The sequence below is a fragment of the Neovison vison genome, chromosome 11 (genome assembly GCF_020171115.1).
Source record: "Neovison vison isolate M4711 chromosome 11, ASM_NN_V1, whole genome shotgun sequence".
NCBI lineage: Eukaryota > Metazoa > Chordata > Mammalia > Carnivora > Mustelidae > Neogale > Neogale vison.
Genome location: NC_058101.1, coordinates 142,877,170 through 142,898,324, shown reverse-complemented (window position 1 = coordinate 142,898,324; position 21,155 = coordinate 142,877,170). Strand labels below are relative to the sequence as shown.

At 34.2% G+C, this 21,155-nt stretch overlaps 1 protein-coding gene across 4 annotated transcripts in view; it reads right to left on the bottom strand.

The window, feature by feature from the left end:
* The window catches only part of LRBA (LPS responsive beige-like anchor protein), a 731,946-nt gene that overhangs the window by 155,836 nt on the left and 554,955 nt on the right, over positions 1-21,155 (bottom strand). For all 4 annotated transcript variants that reach the window (XM_044224882.1, XM_044224884.1, XM_044224883.1 and 1 more), the window contains 2 exons: positions 13,930-14,070; positions 12,780-12,899 (listed from right to left, as the gene is read on the bottom strand). In XM_044224882.1, coding sequence (XP_044080817.1) covers positions 12,780-12,899; positions 13,930-14,070 — 261 coding nt within the window. The remainder of the gene's footprint in view (positions 1-12,779; positions 12,900-13,929; positions 14,071-21,155) is intronic.

Below are 21,155 nucleotides of genomic sequence, written 5' to 3'. Positions count from 1 at the left end.
AAATTAGAGAATTGATTCCATTTACTATAGCATCAAGAACCATAAGATACCTGGGAATAAACCTAACCAAAGATATAAAGGATCTGTACTCGAGGAACTATGGAATACTCACAAAAGAAATTGAAGAAGACACAAAAAGATGGAAAAGCATTCCATGCTCATGGATTGGAAGAATAAACGTTGTTAAAATGTCTATATTGCCTATAGCAATCTATACTTTCAATGCCATTCGGATCAAAATTCTACCAGCATTTTTCAAAGGGCTGGAACAAACAATCCTAAAATTTGTATGGAACCAGAAGAGACCCTGAATTGCTAAGGAAATGTTGAAAAAGAAAAGCAAAACTGGGGGCATCACATGGCCAGATTTCAAGCTTCAATACAAAGCTGTGATCACCAAGACAGAATGGTACTGGCACAAAAACAGACACTTAGACCAGTGGAACAGAGTAGAGTCCAGATATGGACCCACAACTATATGGTCAAATAATCCTTGACAAAACAGGAAAAAATATACAGTGGAAAGGACAGTCTCTTCAATAAATGGTGCTAGGAAAATTGGACAGCTATGTATAGAAGAATGAAACTCAACCATTCTCTTACACTGTACACAAAGATAAACTCGAAATGGGTAAAAGACCTCAACATGAGGCAGGAATCTATCAAAATCCTAGAGGAGAACATAGGCAGTAACCTCTTCAACATCGGCCACAGCAACTTCTTTCAAGTCATGTTTCCAAAGGCAAAGGAAACAAAAACGAGTACGAACTTTTGAGACTTCATCAAGATCAAAACTTTCTTCACAGCAAAGGAAACAGTCAACAAAACAAAGGAGAAGACATTTGCAAATGACAGTACAAAGGGCTGATATCCAAGATCTATAAAAAACTCCTCAAACTCAACACACACAAAACAGATAATCACGTCAAAAAATGGGCAGAAAACATGAACAGACACTTCTCCAAAGAAGACATACAAATGGCTAACAGACACATGAAGAGATGTTCATCATCATTAGCCATCAGGGAGATTCAAATCAAAACCACATTGAGATACTACCTTATACCAGTTAGAATGGCCAAAATCATAAAGACAGTAAACTACAAGTGTTGGAGAGAATGTGGAGAAAGGGGAACCCTCTCACACTGTTGGTGGGAATGCAAGTTGGTGCAGCCACTTTGGAAAACAGTGTGGAAATTCCTTAAGAAATTAAAAATAGAGCTACCCTATGACCCTGCAATTGCACTACTGGGTATTTACCCCAAAGATACTGATGTAGTGAAAAGAAGGGCCATCTGTATCCCAATGTTCATAGCAGCAATGGCCACAGTTGCCAAACTGTGGAAAGAACCAAGATGCCCTTCAAGGGACGAATGGATAAAGAAGATATGGTCCATATATACAATAGAATATTATGCCTCCATCAGAAAGGATGAATACACAACTTTTGTAGCAACATGGACGGGACTGGAAGAGATTATGCTGAGTGAAATAAGTCAAGCAGAGAGAGTCAATTATCATATGGTTTTGCTTATTTGTGGAGCATAAGGAATAACATGGAGGACACTGAGAGATGGGGAGGAGAAGTAAGTTGGGGAAAATCAGAGGGGGAGACAAACCATGACAGACTATGGATTCTGAGAAACAAACTGAGGGTTTTGGAGGGGAGGGGATTGGTGGGTACTAAGGGGGGCAGTACTGCATGGAGCACCAGGTGTGGTGCATAAACAATGAATTTTGGAACAAACAGAAAAAAATTAAATTAAAAAAATAAAAATAAAGAGTTTATTTATTTGACAGAGAGAGCAAGAGAGCACAAACAGGGGAAGCAGCAGAGAGAGAGAGGGAGAGCAGACTCCCTGCTGAACAAGGAGCCCGATACAGGGCCCAACCCCAGGACCCTGGGATCATGGCCTGAGCTGAAAGCAGATGCTTAACTGCTACCCAAACACCCCTAAGAGTTAATTCTTAAAGCTAGAACACATTCCTGTAACATTACTAATAGTCATTTATTAAAAAATTTATAATCTATTAGGATTTAATTGCATTCTCTCTACTTAAATTTAAGCATGAAATATGCTATATTAATCCTACTCATTTTTTAAGTTAATACACATTTTACATTCATTACTAATAATACACAATTATAGGTTTTTAATTCAATATCCAAGATGTGACCTGGATATCTAAGATGTGACCAGTACAGAATGTCCATATAGACTTCTTTTGTAAAGCTCTAACTGTAACAGCTCAATCTGTCTTAATTATAAAAATTCAGAAAATGAAACTGTTCTCACCTCTTGATTGGCAGATGACATTTCAGCTATCAGTTGTCTTGTGGACAGAAAAGCCCTTCCTAAAATATGAAGCATTAGTAACACCATTCCATGTGGAGCACTTACCGACCTAGGTTTTGCTATTCCCTTCCAGCTGGAATGGCCATGTACTCTCTTCTAATGTACTCTCTAAAAATGACCTTTCAATGTCTCCCAGTCCCTTTCACTGATTCTGCTTTACTTGACTTTTTTTAAAAAAAAGATTTTATTTATTTATTTGACAAAGATAGAGAAAGCAAGAGAGGGAACTCAAACAGGGGAAGTGAGAGAGGGAGAAGCAGGCTTCCTGCTGGCAGGGAGCCCAATGCGGGGCTTGAACCCAGGACTCTGGGATCATGATGTGAGCTGAAAGCAGACACTTAATGACTGAGCCACCCAGGCACCCCCTTTTTACTTGACATTTTAAAATCTATTCTTGGGGCACCTGGGTGGCTCAGTGGGTTAAGCCTCTGCCTTCAGCTCAGGTCCTGATTCCAGGGTCCTGGGATCGAGTCCCACATTAGGCTCCCTGCTCAGTGCAGAGCCTTCTTCTCCCTCTTCCTCTGCCTGCTGCTCCCTGCTTGTGTGCTCATTCTCTCTAATAAATAAAATCTTCTTTAAAAAAGTTTAAGAAAAAGAAAACCGATTTATTCTTTCATTCATTCAACCAATATTCACTGATTTCTAATTAAACGCAAGGCACTGTTCAAAATGCTGAGGTTACAAGATAAATAATAGAAAAAGTCCCTACTTTCATAAAGCTCTAATGATGGAGACATAAACAAACTAATATGTATGTATCATATCAAATAGTGGCAAGCACTATGTAAAAAAAATAAAACAAAATGAGAGAAAGTGCAGATACCTAGGGAAAAGGTATTGAGCCATCAATAACTTTTTTTGAGTTTTATATTGGACTTGTTCAGTTTAAAATGCCTATGAACAGGGGCACCTGGGTGGCTCAGTTAGTTAATTAGGCATCTGACTCTTAGTTTCTGTTTCAGCTTAGATCATGATCTCAGGGTCCTGAGATTGAACCCCTATATTGGGCTTGGCACTCAGTGAGGAGTCTACTTGAAGATTCTCTTCCTCTGTCCCTCCACTATTCGCTCGTGAGTATGCTTTCTCTCCTCTCTCTAAAATAAATAAATAGGGATGCCTGGGTGACTCAGTTGCTTAAGTGTTTGCCTTCCGCTCAGGTCACGATCCCAGAGTCCTGGGATCGAGCCCCACATCGGGCTCCTTGCTCAGTGGGGAGCCTGCTTCTCCCTCTGCCTGCTCTGCCTGCTGCTCTTGCTGCTTATTCTTTCTCTCTCTCTCTGATAATAAAATCTTAAATAATAATGATGATAATAATAAAATAATACATATTTATATAAATTTATGTATAAATTTATAAATATATAAATATTTTTAAAAATACCTAGAACATATACCTACAACTAGTTCAAAAGGAACTAAGTATATAAATCTAGAATTCAGGGGAGAGCCATGAGAGAAAGTACAGACACCTAGGGAAAAGGTATTGATACAGAAGAGATCTAAAAACTTGAGTCCTAAGGTACCCTAACAATTTAGGGTATGAAAACAAGATGATGCAGTAAAAGAGATTGGGTTGGGAGGAAGGTAAGAAGATAGCCAAGAAAGGATAGCTTCTTACTCCAGAAACAAAGTAAAGAAAATGTCACACACACACAAAAAAAATAGAGTAAGTTAATTTTGTCAATAATGGTGACAGATGAAGTAAGATGAGAACTGAGTATCTGCATTTCACTGATGAAGTTATTCATCAGTGCCTTTGGCAAGACTGATTGCAATGACGTGGCGCAAAAGAAAGCTTGATTTGAGTGGGCTCAGGAGATAATGGGAGCTGAGCAAGTGGAGAACAAATGAATAGACTACTCTTTTGAGCAGTTCATAATAACTATCACCTATTATTCCTTCTTACCCTACATGCCTCTGAAACATTTTGAAGCTTAGGTTTGAATTTTCAACTAGTAGGTGATAGTACCCTTGTTATTATGGAAATACATCACTGTGTCAAAAACTGAATTCACATACTTACCCTACAAGCTTGCTTCACTGTTAACTCATAGCATCATTTACCCAGGCACCAAACCTGACGAATCATCTTTAGACACACAGATAGCCAAGAAACACACAAAAAGATACTCAACATTACTTATCAACAGGGAAATACAAATCAAAACCACAAAGAGATAGCACCTCACACTTGTCACATGGCTTGTATTAAAAAATAAGAAATAACAAATGTTTCCAAGGATGTGGAGAAAAGGGAACCCCAATGCACTGCTGATGTCAATGCAAAATGGTACAGCCACTATGAAATACAGCATGGAGGGTCCTCAAAAGCTTAAAAATAGAACACCACCACAATCCAGCAATTCCACTTCTGGGTATTTATCTGAACAAAACAAAAACACTAATTAAAAAAAATTATTTACAATAGCCAAGATACAGAAGCCATCTAAGGGTATACCAATAGATGAATGAATAAAGAAAATGTGTGTGTGTGTGTGTGTGTGTGTGTGTGTGTGCATGTACATATATAGATAGGTAGGTAGATAGGAGGAATGTCACTTAGCCATAAAGCAAGAAGAAAGAAAGAAAGAAAGAAAGAAAGAAAGAAAGAAAGAAAGAAATCTTCCATTTCTGACAACATAGATGGATCTGGATGGTACTCCACTAAGTGAAATAAGTCAGATGGAGAAAGGGAAATACCCTATGATTTCACTTAAATGTGAAGTCTAAAACCAAAAATGAAAAAACAAACAAACAAATATGGAAACAGAGTCATACAGAGTCAGAGAACAATCTGGTGGTTGCCAGAGAGGAGGGAAGTAGGGGGCTGAGGAAAGTAGGTCAAAGTGATTAAAAGGAACAAACTTCTGGGGCACATGGACAGCTCAGTCGGTGGAGCATGTTACTCTTGATCTCTGGATTGTGGGTTTAAGCCCCATGTTGGGTGTAGAGATTACTTAAAAATAAAATCTTAAAAAAAAAAAAAAAGGAACAAACTTCCAGTTATAAAATAAGTCAAAGAGATGTATGGCATAAGGAATATAGTTAATAAAATAACTTTGTATGGTGACAGATGGTAGCTACATTTATCACGGTGATCACTCTGTAATTATATAAATGTTGAAGCATTATGTTGCACACCTGAAATTAATATAATATTGTATGTCAGCCATACTTCAAATGAATAAAAAAAAATAAATAATTTTATGTCATTCTATCCCTATAGCCAACCAAATGCTGAATTCTGAAGAATTAACCCATACCTGAATTCATCCCCTTAACCACTTAACTAGTTGAGGCTTTTATCATCTTTCCCTTTAACTAACTGTAATAGCCTCCTAACATTTCTCCTGACCTCCAGCTCTCATCTTTTTTTCCCATCTCTTCCACTTTTCCCCCAGCGGGATCTATCTTCCATAATGCTGCCAAAGCTCTTTCTTCTTTCACGGTGCTTCCGCTCAAAAATCTTAAATGGTTCCTCATGACCTATAGCAGGGGATGGTAAACTACAGCCTATGGAACAAAAATGACCTGCCAGCTGTTATTGTAAATAAACTTTCATTGTAATATAGTCACACTCACTTGTATACATATTGTCTATGGCTGCTTTTACACTACAGTGGTAGAACTGAGTAGCTGTGATATGGACTGCAAATCGAAAAATATTTATTATCTGGCTATTTGCAGAAAAATTTTGCTGAACTGACCTATAGAACTAAGACAAATATCTTTAGAATGTTACCAATAATCTTTATATGAGATCACAATGGCCTTTCAGCGTCTCTCCTTTATGTTTCCTACACACCAAAGCATGTAAGACCAGTTAGCAGACCAATAAACACTTCCCAAGGTGCCAATTTTGTCAACCTGACTTTACACATGTCATTTTCCTTGCTCAGAATTCACAAAGTATTAATTTAATAAATATTTTATTTAGTGTCCACTATGTTCCAGGTAGTGCTTTAAGCTCTAAGAAAAAACCACTGAGCAAAACAGTCCAATTCATGTTATCATGGAGCTAATGTTCCATCAAGATAAGGCATAAAAAGGGCGCCTGGGTGGCTCAGTGGGTTAAGCCGCTGCCTTCGGCTCAGGTCATGATCTCGGGGTCCTGGGATCGAGTCCCGCATCGGGCTCTCTGCTCAGCAGGGAGCCTGCTTCCCTCTCTCTCTCTCTGCCTGCCTCTCTGTCTACTTGTGATTTCTCTCTGTCAAATAAATAAATAAAATCTTTAAAAAAAAAAAGATAAGACATAAAAAGCAAATGAATACATTTATGTCAGATGGTGAGTAACATGAAAAAAATGAAACTGGAAGTGAGTAAAAGGGTTGTGGTAAGGGATGTAATTTTAAATGGAGAGGACAGAGAAGTCCTTAATAAGGTGACATTTGAACAAAGACATGAAAGAGTGAAGGAATCAAGCCATCTAAAAGAAATTTTCAGGAAAAAGGAAAAATAAAAACATAAATCTGGGAGGTTTGTTAGGACTCTCTGGCATCCTTTGAGATACAAGTCCACTCTCACTCTATAAAGTGACTCACAACCTCACCTCCCCAGTCAGAATTATCTTATTATGTCACTTATCACTATCTAAGTTGTATTAAAAATAGTTTTAAATATACCTGTCTTTATCATCAGAAGGTATGTGAAATAAAGTGCTATGTTTACATTACCCTTGAAAAAATTCAACACATTTTTTAAGCCTTTGATTCCAAGTGCTGTCTAGTATATATTGCATGTGATAAATAATCAATAAATGCTGACTTAGGTGTGTTTTTGAGGATTTTAGTTCAGTTGTCACAGGAAATTTTTTGCCTAAAGGCAGGGAGCTAGATACTTATTTCCTAACTAAACCTGCTCTTCTGTGTTCTCTCCACACATGTCCAAGTCGAATTTAATTTCTCTCTCTGTCTCTCATCTTACAAGACCAATCAATCACCAGATGTCAACAGTTCTTACCTTCTAAACACGTATTAAATTCACCTACATTTCTCATCTACCATTGTCACTGCTGAGTTCAAGACTCCACTCTCTCATTATTTTAACAGCTTACTGATTGCTTCACTCTTGCTTATAGTGTAATATATCTTCAAACTCCAACCACAGTGTTCTCTTAAAACCACAAAATCTGCTCATGTCTCTTTTCTCCCCCAACCCAATGTCTCCTTACTGTCCCTAAATAAATTTCAGCCTCCTTACCAAAACTTATACGGCCCCTCATGTTAGGCCTTGGATTTCCTCTCCTCTCTCTTCTCTTCATGCTGTAACTAGGAGCCCACATAGCCTTAATTATACTGAACTGCTGGGACTGTTTTATTGTCAGTATCTCTTCTAAGGAGTAAGTTCATTAGAGGCAATGGCTGTGTCTTATTTGGTACTCATATTACAACCAGGGACTGACAATGTATAAATATAATTAAAATAAAAAGTTTAAAATTAAATATTATCTCAGGACTCCCTCAAACTTCTTACTCAAATTTTACTAAAATTCCAGCATAGGTTATTTTAGTACTCTATTATTGTCCTAAATTCTGGGGTTCTGGTGAAGCATGTTTCTCCAATAATGTTCATTTTAGATCCATGTACTATTGAGCTCCATTCTGAAATAATGAACCTAGGTGATATTTATGATTCCTTCCACTATTCAACCCTACATATTAATAATTTCTATGGGAGAGAAGGAAAAGAGTTAAAATTGAGCAAGTCTGATTGTACTTAATCATTAAATTAAATGTATTGACACTAAGGTCCCTGAAATGAGATCGTTGCCTCAAACCAGGGGAAAAATCAGTGACATGAACTGCATAGAAAAGCTTAGATATTTATGTAATATTTAGATGTGATTACCTAGTCAAATTAATTCAAATTTTATGAGTCCATGATTGGCTTCACAAAATTTGGCCATAATAGTTCAGTATTTTGCACTTAAGTTCCCTAAAGTTAAGGTTGTTTGTTATTCAGAGAGAGAGAGAGAAAATGCACATGGGCTAGCACACAAGGGTGTGCTAGTGATACACAAAAGGGTGGAGGGGTGGGGGGGTGAGAGGTTCAGTGCAGGGCAGAAGGAAAGGGAGAGAGAAGCTTAAGCAGGCTCTATCCCCAAGGCAGGGCCTGACCCTGGGCTTGATCTCCCAACCCTGAGATCATGACTTGAGCCAAAATCAAGAGTTGGATGCTTAACTGACTAAGCCATCCGGGTACCCTTTAAGTGAATTTTTTAAGACTTGGAACACAAAATCTGCTGGGGATTTTAAAATTATTATTTATCACAATGATGATTTACCAACCCAATTTTAGCACATCCTATTTCAATCTTCAAGAATACCTTATTGCTACTACCCATCAATATTTAAATGAAATACAACATCAGAAATATTGTTCTAAGCATACATGGCTTGATAGAAGCCATTAGCTACAAAGTGGCTATTAAACACTTGAAATGTGGTGAGTCTAAATAGAGATGTGTTATTAAAAATATAAAATACATACCAGATCTCAAAAGCAGTATGAAAAAAGAATGCAATATAGCTAAGTAATAACTTTATATTGGTTACATGTTGAAATAACAATATTTTGGATAACAAAATTAATTTCACATGGCTCTTTTCATGTTTTAAAATTTAAAATTACACATGTATCTGGCAATTGTGGCTTGCATTATTTTTTAAGCCTACTTTTTAAAAAAAAATTATTAATTTTAAAGAGAGAGAGAACAACAAAGAGTGCAGGGGGAGGGACAGAGGGAGAGGGAAAGAGAACTCAAGCAAACTCCAGGCTGAGCATGGAGCCCAAAGTGGGGCTCTATTTCACAACCATAAGATTAGGACCTGACCTGAAACCAAGAGTCAGATGCTCAACTGACTGCTCCACCCAGGCACCCCAAACAGCAGTAAGCCTGCTTAAAGAACTGATCAACACTTCTGACAGCTTATCCAGACAGAATGAAAAGCATCATTGAGGGTCATATCTGAAATGAAGCCACCAGTGATACAAAAAAATACAAAATTAAATGATCCCCAGAACTCTAAAATGCTAAGTCATGCTAAAATTTAAAGACTGCTTTAGTAAAATGTAATAAAGTCTTTTTCTTTCCTGAAAAAATCATACTTTTAATTCTATTTCATAGGGATAACCATTATTTTTTAGTAAGTTATTCTCTGAGTATTAGCAGAAAGCAAGAATTAGGGTTTCTAAGATATTCAAGTTCCCCTTCAGTGCAAAAAGAGTTAAGTACTAAAAATGTTATCATGTTATTATTTTCCCTGAAAAATTAATCTTCAATCTACTTCAAAACACTTCATTTTTTTAAAGACTTTTTTTTTGAAAGATTTTATTTATTTGACAGAGAATGCATAAGCAGGGGGAGCGGCAGAGGGAGAGAGAGAGAAGCAGACTCTCTGCTGAGCAAGGAGCTAGATGGGGGGCTCGATTACAGGACCTTGGGACCATGACCTGAGCCGAAGGCAGACACTTAGCCAACTGAGCCACCAAGGCACCCCTAAAAATTTTATCTTTAAGTGATCTCTACACCCAAAGTGGGGCTCAAACTTACAACCCTGAGATGGAGAGTTGCATGCTCTACTGATTGAGCCAGCCAGGCACCCCACAACACTTCCTTTTTGTAAAATGTTAGGAAAATATTTTAGAAAATGCATATCATATTCATCAAGCAACCCTGATTTATTTATTTATTATATATTTTAGAATACACTCAATAAAGTGATTCTCACCACCCATATTTCACTATCCTCAGTGTACTGTTTAACATCTTTCTTATTATTTCCAGAAACTTCAACAAGACAATACAAAAAGAGATCAGACTATAATTAATATGACTCCATCTGAAATGCAATGTTGTATATCTCAATGAAATACTACTTATTATAATGACTTAAAATGTGCTTTCTTATACATTTATTCTTATACATTATATTACTATAATAACTTTAATGTGCTTTCTAAGGTGTTAAAATGTAACACTTTTAAAAAGGCAGGATACAAGAAAAGAAGCAAGATTAAATACCTCCTCAGTTTTACAAGGACCATCTAGCCATGTGTAATAAGGCTCTTTAAATAGCATCTGGAACCATGTATTACATACTTTCCAAAGTACTTGAAAAGTTGTAAGGACTAAATTAGTTCGCTATCAATATAAAAAATGTAATTTATCAATTTTCTACCTACCCCACAGGCATTTTGTGGTTTAAAAAAAGGAAAATATACCTATTGGTTATAAGAGCAAGTAGGTTTTAGCAAATAGTCCTAAAGAAAATTTCTGTGCCTCTGAACATAATTAAATAAAATTCATAAATGAAACTATATTTTTCAGACCAAATCAACTTGATACTTAGAATTTAAAATTTTTTTTAACTTTTTCCTTAATCCTGTATTCTACTTCTTCATATAGATGCTTTATATAACACTGCCAGAAAGCCAGAAATTAAGTAGCACAATAGCAAGAATTGAAATTCTATATTTGTCTAGTAGCTGGAGCTTTTTTATTAAAGTCTGCTGGGGCATTCAAAAGAATGTTAGATGAATTTAAGTCTTTATTACTTGTGAAGGAATAAGAAAATTAGGAAGAAAGGTAAAGAAGTTCCTCTGGGTTTTATTTTTTACTTTTTAATGTTATAGCTGTTTTGTGTGCATTTTTAATTTTTTTTCCAAGTAGGGTATTTTAAGGTAAGCGTTTGGGAAAATTGAACCAGACTTGTGCTAACTGAAGAATCTTGAGAGAAAAAAGGCTAAGATTCAGGGGAAAAGAGATGACAGAACTACAAGGATCTATCATCTACACTTCTTATCTAACAAAGCATTAAGAAGAAATGTCTAGTACTCGGAGGTAGAAAGTTGAAGTTATACACTATCTGCTTATTATGGAACAGAAAAAAATCTTCAAATTCATAATTTTATTTTTGTTCTTATTGTTTTTTGGGGTTTTTTTTGTTGTTGTTTATTGTTTTCAATTTCAAGTACCAAACTTAAGTACACAGCTATAACTTGGTCTTGAGGTGCTTAACAAAGGAAAGAATTAACAAATGTTTTAAAAATCACGTTTTCAATTTGACAACAAAAAAGTCAGGCTTATCACTGTTTTCATGTATCTATATCTCTTATTACGTCTCAAAAGAGTTAAGTAATCCAATAGTTTTAAGATTAGAAGAATTCAAAAATAATTATTAAATCTATTAGCTACTATGATTTACTGTTATCTAATTACCCATTTTTAAAGTAAGCTCTAGGCCCAAAGTGGGGATTGAACTCAGAGCCCTCAGATCAAGAGTCACATGTTCTACCAATTGACCCAGCCAGGAGCCCTCTACTGATGACTCTTAAAGAATATGATATATAATTTCAACAGGATCTCAGAATACATTATTTGCAATATGAAAAAAAAACCCCTATAGATGTCCCAACATAAAAAGTTATTCTGCATATGATGTAATCTTCTTCAATAAAATACCTTTGATATAAGCAATGTTATGCTCTATTGTAAGATATAGAATGTGAATACATTTTATAGTTTGCAAAGCATCACACCTAAAAGATATAATTATTATATTAAAGTTTTTAAAGGTACTCTATAGCAACATAAACATTAGTAATGTAACTTTTCTTCTTTTAAACCCCAATATTTCTTATATGGTGCCTATCATTTTCTTCCATATAGTATAAATATTTATAGAAGTCATATTTCTTTATGAGATGATAAGGAATTTCACATCCATAGGCGTATCTCATTATATTCAAGAGCATCTAACACAGTACCTAGCAGAAAGAGACAGTATGTCATAAAATAAAATACTTCTGAGGGTGGAAGCAAAGATCTAGTAGGGATTAGGTTAGCTATTGTTTTTTATTTTTTTACAGTAGTGAACATATGTATAGATAGAACTCTTCTTTTCCCTCAATAACAGTGCAACCAAGCAGAGTCAGGTATGAATTTAGAATTCATAGCAAGTTAAAGATGATTACCTTATGCAAAGAGACATAGGATCTTTAAAATAAAATGAAGCAAAATAAAATTAAATAAATTTAAAGGCTGAGAGTCTTCTCACAGCATTTTTTCTGACTGTATTAATTTTATTTATTGATTTTGCAATGACATTGAGCATGCTACCCTTATGTTCATACTACTCTATTTTTCCTTTAAAAATATTCCAAGCAGGAAAAAAAAACAACCATTCTATAACTAAAGAGAAAGAGACAGGGAGACATATGACAGGTAGAAACAGACAAAGAACAGAGAAGCAGAGACAGACAGACAGATTCTGTACAGTGGTTCTTGGCCATTTAATTAAAGCCTCAGCCTTTGAAGCTTCTCTTTAGTAAACAGTGCTACGCTGCAAGAGAGAAATTGTCAACATTCATCAACAAAGAACAGAATGGTATTGGTAACTTTAAAATGAAACATTTCTGTACCTTAATATCAGATGTATCACGCTGACAGTTTCGCCAAGCTCTGGAAATTGATGAAAAAGTTCGATCTGCATGATCAAATTTACCCCCTTGCAAATTGAGGAAATAAGTTGTGAAAGGTTCCTAAAAAATAAGCAATTAAAAAATCCATATGTTTCCTCATATATAAAAATGTTTTTTTAAATAAATCATTATATTTAGATACCTTAATGAATAATAGACTTTAGCCAGCTAAATACAAACTAGGTACAGAATGGAAATTATATCTAAATTATTATATTGATGTTTTTAAATCATTATTGTTTCAGAAGAAATGTTTCCAAAATTCGGTATTTGTAACATTTTTCAGATTCTCTCCCTTTTTAAGAACAATTTATTTATAAAATTCAAACATAAATTACATTGTATTTTCTTCATGGTATAGGGAAATAGTCTAATATGTAATATTCCTATTATTATGGCTCAATATTTAATTTATGATTAACAAAAGAAAAATGTTTGGAAGATTTAAAAGCCTCCTCTTAGTTAAAGAACACTTAAACACATATTAGTAGATAATTGCTTGAAATTAGCTAAGCACTATAAATTACTTCTAGGATTTATGTGTGCCTGTACTCTACTAACAAGCTTTAATTAATGATGTGCTGCTAATGCTTTCCCAAAGAAATTACTTTCTAGTAGATGAATCACCTTTCAATTTTACAGAAACATTTCTTGTTTAACCAATATATTATCAATACACAGTAGCCTTGGTGTAATCTACAGACATACTTTATTCCATTTGCAGCAACTGAAGTTTCTAAAATATATGAATATATGCTATCTTAACAAAATCTTATTTAGTTCTTATTTTAATACACTATATTTCAAAATAACCTATGTTACAATTTAAGATCTGATGAGATATCAACCCTTTGAAGAGGCACATTTAAGAATACTCATACTAATTCCAGGTGAAACATTTTTAAGGCTATTCTATAGTAACATGTTATCAAATACATACCAAAGGGATAAAGAGAGATTTATAATTAGAGATCTAACCACTGAAAAAAAATTTAGCGCTTAAAAAAGATGCTGACAACTCTCAATCATTGCATATTCTCCACAACATTGAATTTAGTTATTCATGGTTTATTACTCAAGTTGAACTTACTATTCTTAGCAGCCATGCAAGAACAAAACTTGCAGTTGAGTAATGAGTACCATAGTGGAACTTTGGAACTTGATCATCTTCCCATGATTCATAACGCTCTGCAAAGAATGCTGCTCTTTTTGGATTCAAAGCTCCTATAGGCTGCCAGTGTGGAAGAAAAACAAAACAAAACAAGAACACATAAATGTAATCAACTTTTATTTCTTTCCTCAAATGTCATCCTATCAGCAAGTGTGAAAGTCAATTTAAATATACACATACACTCCACTGAAGCTAAAAACATGGTGCTTTACTTTCAGAAAGTGGATGGAAATTTTTTTTTCCAATGCAGATTAAACATGCACATGTAAATGGAGGGAAAAACCTGTCATTTCTCAGTGAGTCTAGTTTCTGTTGAATACAGGTTTTTAATCAGACCATAACAAGTATTTTCATAAAGACAATTACATGAAGTGAATATTAGTTACATAATACTTTGGAAAACACATATAAAATCCTGTTTAGGTCATCAGAAGCAAGAACCAGAAACAGAATCTTGATGTTAGAGAATTAATTTACAATAGCTTCTGAAAAGAGGATGAAACAAAACTGGAAGGGAATGCAGAGTGCAAGGAACAGAAGGAGTGAAAAGGGGTTAAGTGTAAATCTAGAAATTTCTACAAGCATGGATAAAAGCAGAATTTAGAGGATAAAAACTTCCCTGCCTGAAATCAATCAATCAAGTTTATGTGTGTGTGTGTTGGGGGGGTTTATAATAATAGAAGGCAGATTACAAACTTATACCAGAAAACGGTACATTAGAGCAGAGGGCTGAAAAGCAGTACAGCCAAGTGTTGTGGAATGTGGGCTCAATGGAATAGTAATAATATGCAGTCTGAAGGTTGTTTTGGAAAATAAAATGAGTAATTACATGTAAAGTCCTACCAACCATGCCTGACAACATTCAATGAATGCTATTACTTTTAAGATTATCATTCAGAATTGGGGTCAAGTTTGAATAAAACAAGAGCCTGTAAAACCCTCAGAATATTACTTGGCATAAGATAAGAGCTAAAAAAATGTTAGCTGGTATTACTATTATTGCTGCACCTGTTGTTATTTAGGGGATACATGAATTTCATTAAAAAGCATGCAAAATTTTTTGTGATTATGCAAATGTTACATTTTCTTAAGGAAGACATACAGAGTATTAAAATTCTCAAAGGAGTCTGAGGTCTCCAAGAATTTTAAAAACCACCTGCTTTAAGTATTAACTCATTCTCATAAAACATTCTGATCTCTAGAAAATCTCTATTCCTTATTTGAAATATAATTACCATTTCACTGAAAAAAAAAAGCTGACTTTCTTAAATGAGCACTTAGGAATTAGTCACTTCATTTAAAAGAGAAAGAAAATATCTTAAATATCTTATTTATAGGGGGTATGCTAACCTGAAATAAATAACAAATATGGGTTTTAAAATAGATTTTTCTGAAATATTCTGTTAAAAATGAAGCAAAGTTAAACTAGTTTTTAAAATGCTTTTCATGTTAATATGTGATTTAAAGCAACATCTTAAATTCATCATTTTCACTATCTTTCTTAAATTAATTGTTAACTTTTTTGAAAACTATCTTTAGGACTGTCCCCTTTCTATAGCTTGGTTTGAATCAACATTTTATATTGTCATTTTTTTTAACTTTACAAGCAAATTCTTAAAAATCTTTTATCGATTACTATTTTAGATCAGTATCTCAGTATACTAATTTAAAACGCCATCTTCTAAAGCATTAGTTTCTGTACAGAAGAATTAAATCTGGTTTACTAAATTTATGCCAGTTAAGAATGGAAGTGACTCCAAGAAATCTTTGTTACAGAATCAATTTGGAATGGGTTTAAATGTATTTTAGCTGTTGTCCCTAAACACTGAGCCATACAAAAGGAAAGAGCGAAGGAATAAAATCATTGGAAGACAAATTATGTGAATTAAAAATAGAATCAATGCTCCTTTTGTATAGTTCTGCAGCATATTAAGTATTCACTTTATCTGCTCCTATTTTTATTACTCTCAAAATGAGTATACCTCCAAAATCAATAGTTACAGAATCACGTTTCTTGAATATAATGCTAAAACCAATTAGGATTGATTTCACTAGCATCCGAGAAAAAAATGGCATCGTGCAGAGATCCATATAGGTAGAACCCACAGTATTGATTCTAGCTGTTATTGTTACAGTTGGTTTCTGAAGCTTGCTACAGGACAGCTATCAAGACGTGCCACATTTATTTGTAAGCATATAAAAAAGAAGTCCCCAAATAAAAGAAGGTTAAAAAAAAAAAAAAACAGTGGAGCTGTGCAATGACAATGATACACTATCAGCTTACTCAGAGAAGTTACAGTGGGAATACACACATTGAATTATACATTACGTGAAAGCACTGATTTATTGTGGTAATAACATCCACCTCATTAAAAGATTCTGCTTTGCTGCAGTTGGAAGGCTACATATTGTTTACTGCTATAAATTAATGGCAGTGCAAAGAAGACTGTGGAACCGTCCTAACAATAGATCTGTAATGACAGTGCTGTATATCACAGCTTCCTCAGCAGCTTCATAATAAAATGGAGACAATGTATTGAGCTAATACATTCTACCATGCTGGCCCATATTTTTCTGACAACTGCTTTAAAAGATGAGCTGAATTCAACTATGTTATAAAGCTGCAAAACATTTAACTAAGCAAGAGTCAGTCATACACCAAAGTGCTTCATAGCATTTTTAAAACATTGTCTAAATCAGCATTTCAAGATGTTTATTCATCTCTGCAAAAGAACTAAAAATAAATGCTGTGGCTTCTCTTACTTATACAGTATATTAAGAGTAACAATTGGAGGACAATTCAGGAGGATGCACAGCAATATCTTCTACAGGGAGTTCTTTGTACAATTTAACTAGAAAAGCTTGATAGATTTTTTTTTTTTAAACATCAGGGAACTGATTAAAGGAAGAAAAGTAAAAATACTGGTCATTTAAAATGGTCATAACTTCCTGAAAAAAATCAATAAAAAATAGGTATTGATTAGAGAGGTGCAATTCAAGGTCAAAACAAGGTAAAAAATAAATAGCTCTAGGGTACAGAAAAGTAATTTTAAAAATTACAAAAAGCTAACAAATAATATTATATAAGTTTTTTTTAATTTACAGAATAAAACTTGAGTCACAACAAAATTAAAAAGTCATTCAGATAAAATAGAATGACTTAAAAATTAGAGTATCAGGACTAGTAACAGAAGCATTATGTTTGTAAAAAAAAATGGAAATAAGAACTTAGATTGAAGTAGGAAAAGACAAATGAAAGAAAAAAAAGAACACCAAAACTCTTGAAAATCTATAAATAGGAAAAAAAATCATTATTCCCAGTACATTCTTATCTCAGAAATAGCAAAACTGGCAACTGTGGTAGAGTGATAAATATTCTGTTGCAGAAATACTAATACCTTCCAGAACATGATATGCAAAACAAAACTTTCTAAATCAGGTTTCTTAAGAGTATTGCAATAAAAAAAACCCATCTTTTTATTACCTTCTCTGAGAAGTAATTTTGCTAATTAGTAGAGAAACAAAAATACTGTGTGTGGAAATGCCCAGCTCAGTGCCTGGCACACAATAAATTCATGATAACATTTATTACTATTTTGCAGCTTATTTGAGGAATAACACTTAAGAAAAAATTATTAAATAAGCCTGATGAAATTAGTAGTCTTAGAAAAGAATGTAATTAAACATCATGATCTTCTAATGGTGCATACAGTACTGTGCATTACCTATTATAAGCCTTACAGTACAAAGTAGTCCCAATAAACTGAATTACCCTTCCTCAAGAAAATAACCAAAAGCAAAATTACTTTTAAAAGTCCAAAGGGCATCCAAATGTTACTATGAAAAGCATATGAAATGTCAAGCAAATTACAACTATCGTCTACTACATCAATTAAAAACAAACAGCTTTGGATTCACAGACCCCTTCAAAGGCACATAACTGACTTTCTCATCTAATTACTAGTAAAAGTTGGATGTAAAAAGAAATGGCTTTTACAGCATTGATACATTCTAAGTTTTTTTCTTTTTTAAATTTTAGGAACTCTTACCTGAAGTTATTTAATTAATACCCCCAGCACACCCTTCGCATTTTATAAGACATTATTACACATTCTCATGGTAAATATGTGAGCTAGCAATCCCTGTTTTAAAAATGAAGAGGTATTTTGAGTAACCTACTTCAAAGTCAACATAAATTTAGGAGACACAAATTCAGCACTCAAAAATCCAGTCTTGAGGTCATTTTATCTACCTAACACTGTTGTATTAATTACAAATTGTTTCTTCTAATTTCAACAATTTCTTGTGTTTTCATTTTTCAAATACAAGATTTATTTAATCAGTTGGCATAAAGGCTAATAATATATGTAAAGTGCTTAGCAGAGATTCTAGCACAAAGAAAGTACTTCACAATCGTAGCTGCCATCAATGTTATTGTAACCGTTATTACCACCATGATTGACATAAATCCTTCTTCCTTTTGAGATTAATATATGAACTGTTCTAATTTATACCAACTTTTCAGAAGTTCCTAAATGATGGACCATGATTATAGTTACTAAGAAGAAAGCCAAAGTAAATTGGCAAGGAATCTCACAAATTCAACAAAGCAGAGATTTGCTTAAGTTAACAAACTTCTCTTTTAAAACCCAAGTCTCAAAAGAGTTTTTTTTGTTGGTTTTTTTTTGTTTGTTCTTTTTACATCTTTTTGTGAAGGCCTTCTTTGGAAAATCATTAGATCCAAACATCTTGAGGATGAGATGCAGAAGAAAGGATTGAAGAAAAAGTAAAGGATCATTCTGGTGCATAAAATACAGAAATAAAGCCTTCGGAAACACTGAAGTATCATAAAAGATACGTTTTGTGATTATAAGGGAGTGGTGAAGAGATGTCAAAACTAAAAAGGGGCTCAGGAAGGGGAGGTAAAAGAACACAACAATTTTTAGGATCTTGCTTAGGATCTGGATGACTAATCTAAAGCTATCTCCAATCTCATCTTCATTTGGTATGATTAGGAAACTGGAAATCTCTTTTAATTCTATGACTACACATAAAGCCTGTCCAACAGCATTTAAGAGGTCATGTGCAAGAGACATTTTATATTATTTTTTTTTCCTGTAAGTAGGATAGGCCTATAGACACTGAAAGAGGGCTACTGCAAAATAAGGGATTAAAAACTAGCAAGGAAAATATAACAAAATGGTTGAACTCCATGTTACAGAAATCCGATTTTATATGTTATAAAAATGCCAGATTAAAGGACGGAACATCAATTAAAAGGTATCTAATATTCATGAATGGATTAAACCAAAAAACTTCAAATTCAGAGGATGAAAGGGAATGGATTACTGGCAAATTTGATATCATAAAAGATGATAATTTCTGATTACAGAATAGTGATCTGGTTTGGAAGATTACAAGAAATAAATAACATATAGATTAAAGGGTCCACTCTATCTGATGACAATGCTACTATGTATTGGATTTAAGTGAAGGCTCTAAGACTCTGACATAAATTACTTCATATTCTCATCAACCCCTTAATATAAACCTATTAGCATTCCTAATTTTTGGCAAAGAAATTGAGTCAGAGGAGTTAAATGACAATTAATGACCGGCTACCTAAACAGTGGCAGGGGCAATATTTAGAACCAACTTTATAACTAAATTGGCCAGCAAATCCTAGAATGATTTGGGTTGTATGGATTGATAAAAATGCTGATGCTGATTTTGCAAAGTCATTGGAATCCTTTCGTGGGAGGTTTAGCTTAAATATCCTTTTGAAAATGTGCTAGTACATTTTTATCCCTACTTATCTAATGTGTCTAGGTATCACTTTAGCAGAAGGTTTCATATCTGAACAAACAAACAAACAAAAAATATCTTGCTTGGGGCACCGAAAGATGCTTTGCAAACACAGCTTTAAAAAAAAGGTGAACAAAAAGGAAAATATTGTCCCCAAAGTTCATGGTTTTACTTTTCGCTTAACTTCTGTATTTATACATCCATATCCATGAACCCAATAAGAGCCTTTAAAATTCTCTGTGCTGGGGTGCCTGCGTGGCTCAGTGGGTTAAAGCCTCTGCCTTTGGTTCAGGTCATCAGGGTCCTGGGATCGAGCCCCACATTGGGCTCTCTGCTCAGTGGGGAGCCTGCTTCCTCCTGTCTCTATGCCTGCCTCTCTGCCTACTTGTGAGCTCTATCAAATAAATAAATAAATAAATAAATAAATCTTTAAAAAAAAATTCTCTGTGCTGCTAAAGCTTTTTAAAGAAGCCACTGAATTTTATTCTGTTTTTTCACCACCTGCCTTCTTCCCCCACCGCCAAGAGAAGAAAATAAATGGATAGCCTCTGTCATTTAAGCAATGTTGCCACTGTTACGGGGTGCAGTACTATTTTCTGTCAGTTGTAGCAGCTCTTTTATCTAAATGACAAGTATAACAAACAGCCTGATCAGCATTTTTACTCAACCTTGGCTTTTAGGGTATTTTGTCATATGCTATATATGGCTGAAATGGTTTGGCACTTATCTTCACACACTCTACATTTTATTTAATATTGTCAAGAAAAAAATTTCATTGGCATGCTACTGTGGCTTTTAGAGTTAACAAATAAGCACTTTTGTTTTCAAGTACCAGAGCAGTTTTTAATCCCTTGAAAACACACTTTCTTGCAAGTGATGTTAAACATATACCTACTAAACTATTTCAATTTAACAAACACAGCCTAGGAAAAAGTAAGTATTCCACTTTACTTATCGTGCCTATGTAGAATCTAAATCATTTCAAATGTTCACAATGGTAGATTTAGTAGCCTCTGCAGTTCTGTTATTCAGCTACAGCTTATATTACATGATTTTTACTACAGGTTTTTACCTGAATTTGAGAAAGGCACAGAAATTGATTAAAATAATCTGATAATCCAATGACAATGTTAAATTAAATGCCTAGAAGGAAACCCTCCCCCGCCACCAAAAAAACAAAAACAAAACACCAATTTTAACAATCCAAGGCCAAAGGGAAAAAAAATATTTTCAGCAATTATGAAAACGATATACACCAAAGAGGCTCAAGGCTGATATAATAAAACCTATTCATTTTCAGATAGATTCATCTCACCACTTAAAGAAACAGTTAAAACTAT